Source organism: Henckelia pumila, chromosome 1, assembly GCF_033568475.1.
Source record: "Henckelia pumila isolate YLH828 chromosome 1, ASM3356847v2, whole genome shotgun sequence".
In the NCBI taxonomy this organism is placed as follows: Eukaryota; Viridiplantae; Streptophyta; class Magnoliopsida; order Lamiales; family Gesneriaceae; genus Henckelia; species Henckelia pumila.
In genome coordinates, this window is record NC_133120.1 from 100,032,600 (window position 1) to 100,036,646 (window position 4,047).

Here is a 4,047-nt window from a genome sequence, read left to right on the forward strand (position 1 = left end):
TAAACAAAATAGTTATTCACTAGTAGAAACCTATTAAAAAGCTTTTGGTCTATTGGTATGCCAATAAATTGAAAAAAAAAAAATTGTTCCTTCTACTATTTCAATTTTTTTCCCTCCATTATGATTTATTTTTTTCCTTTTTAATTTAACTATTTCTTTTCTTTTCTCTTCAATTTTTGTATTTAATATATAATACAAACATTTTAATTGACAGTTTTAATTGAAATATAATTTTATTATAAAAATAAACTATTTAGCACGTAATATGTGCAACAAGATGCTAGTTTTATTGATGTTGGAATTGTTCAAATGATCTTGGTCACATACAATTGTTGAAAATTTTAAAGCCACGATTTTATCGTTGAAAATTCAAAATATTTTTCAAGTATAACGTTGGCAGAAAAATTCTGCATTGTCTTTACTGAAAAACAAAACAAAACAAATCATCCACATAATAGAAAATTTTGAACACACATATTCTTGTTCAATAAATTCCCACAAATCATTAGCATGTAGATCAGCTTTCATTCTAATTCAACACATGCTTCATAATTGTGTGTTTCTTATGAGTTATGAGCGAGCTACAATCTCTTTTTGACAAAAAGAAAATGCTTTAATTATATATATATATATATATATATATATATATATATATATATTATTTCGTATTTCAAATCAAATAAAATAATCTAAATATAATATATAACAGCAACTAAACAAAATAGTTATTCAGAATATCCCGATACAAATTAAAATATGAGAAAATTTCTTTTTTGATCATGTATGTTTGTCACTTTGCGATTTCAGTTATTTATATTTTTAGATTTCATATTTAGTCCGCTATTTTTATTTTTTTTTTGCAATTTTAGTCTTTTTCCGACGTGGCGCAGACGTGGCACCAATTCACTGCTGATGTGGAGCTGACGTGTACAATGTCATGTAAGCATTTTCGAATAAAAAAGACCGAAATTGCCAAAAATCGAAACATGTAGGACTAAAATTGAAATATGAAAACATAAAAAACCAAAATCGCAAAATGACAAACATACATGATCAAATTTGCAGTTTTTCCTTACAATATTTTCACATTTTTAATTTGAATCAATAACATATTAACTGTTTACGATACAATCACGTTAATTTTAAAAATAAATATTTATGAACCAACCATTTTTTACATATGTACTGATTAAAATACTACTCAAAATTTTTAATCCTAACAAACTTTTCTTGAATTGTCATTAGTTGAGAGAAAATTAAAGGAAAATGTTACAATACACAATGAGTCATACATTGAGTTCAAATTTAACTTGAAATTACAAAATTATCACTCCACTTTATTTGAAAAAACTCTTTCCAAAACAAATTAAGGAGATTTATGTAATTTCAATCATGTAATATGTAACTTAACGTGTAACTCTCCGTGTACACGTAACGATCACTTAAATATTAAAGCTTATTTATTGGTAAGCACCAAAAATAACATTGATCTCCAGTGATACCCTAAAAAAAGGAACTGCATTGCCACAGCCCACATTGGTAAGCACAAAAAAACACTGATCGCGAGTCATATACCCATCCGAATATCAGCTTTGAAATACCACCAATTTTGATATGCATTATTCAATTACTTAGCAATACATAATAAATTACCACATTCAAATTTATACTGGATGCATCTCTACGTACTTAATATTGTATGTAGAAAATATATCAAGTATAATATAATATTGGGAGGGATCAATTAGTACACATTCCTTTTGGACAACTTCACTCTCAATCCATGTTTCATTTGAATTATGATAGAATCACTTGGAGAAACCTTGTGACCTTTCACCACTTCAATGTTGTAATGGTATATAACAGTTGCAGCCACCATTTTCATCTGAATAAAGGCCATTTCTTTACCTATACAAGTTCTTGGCCCGGCGTTGAAGGCGGTGAACTTGAAGGATGGCTGGTGTTCGATACCTCCACATTCCGAAATCCATCTTTCCGGCTTGAAATCCAGGCAATCTTCCCCCCATATCATCTCCATTCTACCCATTGAATAGAAACAAAGCAATACCACTTTGTTCTCAGGAACATGGTTTCCTGTGGGAAGAACATCGGGTCGAATCGGAGCTTTATGTTCCAACGCCAGCGGAGGGAATAGCCTGAGAGACTCACATAGAGCTCCATGCAGGTATTTTAGCTTCTTGGACTCTTCCACGCTGAAGATCCTCCATTTCTTATCCTTCTTTTCGTGCAATTCGTCCTCGATTTCTCGTCGAATCTTCATTTCTGCTGAAGGGTTTGCAGCAAGTAACCAGAAAAGCCATGAGAGACAAGTACTTGTTGTATCTCTTCCGGCAAACATCAAACCTAAGGAGGTGTCCCTCAAGAATTCTCTCGAATCACCGCTTGAAGAATAGATGTCTCTCTCTTTATATTTCCTTTTGAAAGATTTCAACAAGTTGAAGCCATTATCGTCCTTTTCTAATCCATCGTTAATCGAAACACGGGGATATATAAATTCGTCGAACGATTTCCAGGCTTTCATCAAAGTTTTCTCTTTACCAATTTGCAGCCATTTCAGGAGCTTCCATATCCTCTCAGGCAATATATGCCTATGCAACAGGGCTTCCACAGCACCATTGAAGGCCTTCTCGCAAGGAATACAAGGCAAATCAATGGACAAACTCTGTGGATCATAATCAAGAACTAATTTACAAATGCTGTCAAATGTGAATCTCTGGAAAACATCCTGTAAATCAAACTCAACCCCTGTTTCCAGGAACCTTTCCAGAACCGGAATCAATCCTTTTTCAATCTTCGCCCAAATGCTCTTCTCCAAGAAACCGTAGAAGTTGGGCTGAGTCGTCAGTGAAAGGGTCGTTTTCCTGTGAAATTCCCACAACTCGAAATCAGCATTGAAAATCCCATCTCCCAAGATTTGAAAAATCTTCCTGAATTCAGGACCCTTTGGGTAGTTAGAAAAGTTTTTGCTAAGAACATGATGAATATTTGCAGGATCACTGGTGACCAACATATCCATGTTGGAAAACCAAGGCCCTTTGAACTCAAATGTCCCATTGGACTCTGTTAAGACCTCTGTTGCATACTCGTGGATTCGATGAGAATTTTGAAGAACAGCCGGAAGCATTCCGAGTACTGGCCAATTAGTCGGCACCGAGCTCTTTTTCTGCGTTCGAATAGTCAAGAAATACAGAAAAATTACACTGATGGGAATCAAAAGAATCTCAAGATATGCATAGAGAGCCATTGATTCAAGAACGAGTGAGATTTTTTAAAAGACAAAAAGGGGGAATGAGATTTTTTTTTTTTTTTGTGTGTGTTTGTTATTTTTATTTTTTACTGTTTCTTGAAGTGGTCTTGTGGATGGCTTGAAATGGTTGGAGTCTTGAGGCCTTTTATTGAATACAAATATTAGGGATATATAAGGATCCCCTACTATGGGCATCTCCACAGTAGGGGTGCTGTGGGGGTAAACGACCATGTTTATCCCCACGATGTTTTAGCAATGCATATTATATCTATCTAAGTTCGATTTCGATCCCTTAATGTGGGCATCCCTATAGTAGGAGGTGCTGTGAAGGTGAACGACATCTCCACATCACAATTTTTACTTGATCCAATTGATGTTGAGTTAATGATGTGGACGACAATATCATGATAATGTTAAATTCGTAAGCCTAAAATTTGTTACGGATTACTTTCTATGCCATTTTTAATGATACCTAATTCCATGTGCTAGTTGTGGAGAACGTGTGTATATATATATATATATATATATATATATATATATATATATATATATATATATAGAGTTCTTTTATGCTGTCCAATACTATATGCCAACTTCATATCCATCATGTACAAGTCAACTCATCTATTGTACCGGTCAACTCATCTATTGTACATGGTGGGCATGAAGCAGGCATATAGTGTTGGGCACCATAAAAAAACTATATATATATATAATAGAAAAAATAAATTATTTATTTATTTATATAATCTTTATCATATGAGTTAAGATACATGCTA

General features: G+C 33.2%; 1 protein-coding gene across 1 annotated transcript; it reads right to left on the minus strand.

Annotated features, from left to right (window-relative positions):
• Window positions 1–1,701: 1,701 nt before the first annotated feature.
• Window positions 1,702–3,473, minus strand: LOC140875587 (alkane hydroxylase MAH1-like). The gene has a single exon (XM_073279311.1). It carries the CDS (start codon window positions 3,263–3,265, stop codon window positions 1,745–1,747), a length of 1,521 nt encoding a protein of 506 aa, XP_073135412.1. The 5' UTR covers window positions 3,266–3,473; the 3' UTR covers window positions 1,702–1,744.
• Between the last annotated feature and the right edge of the window lie 574 nt (window positions 3,474–4,047).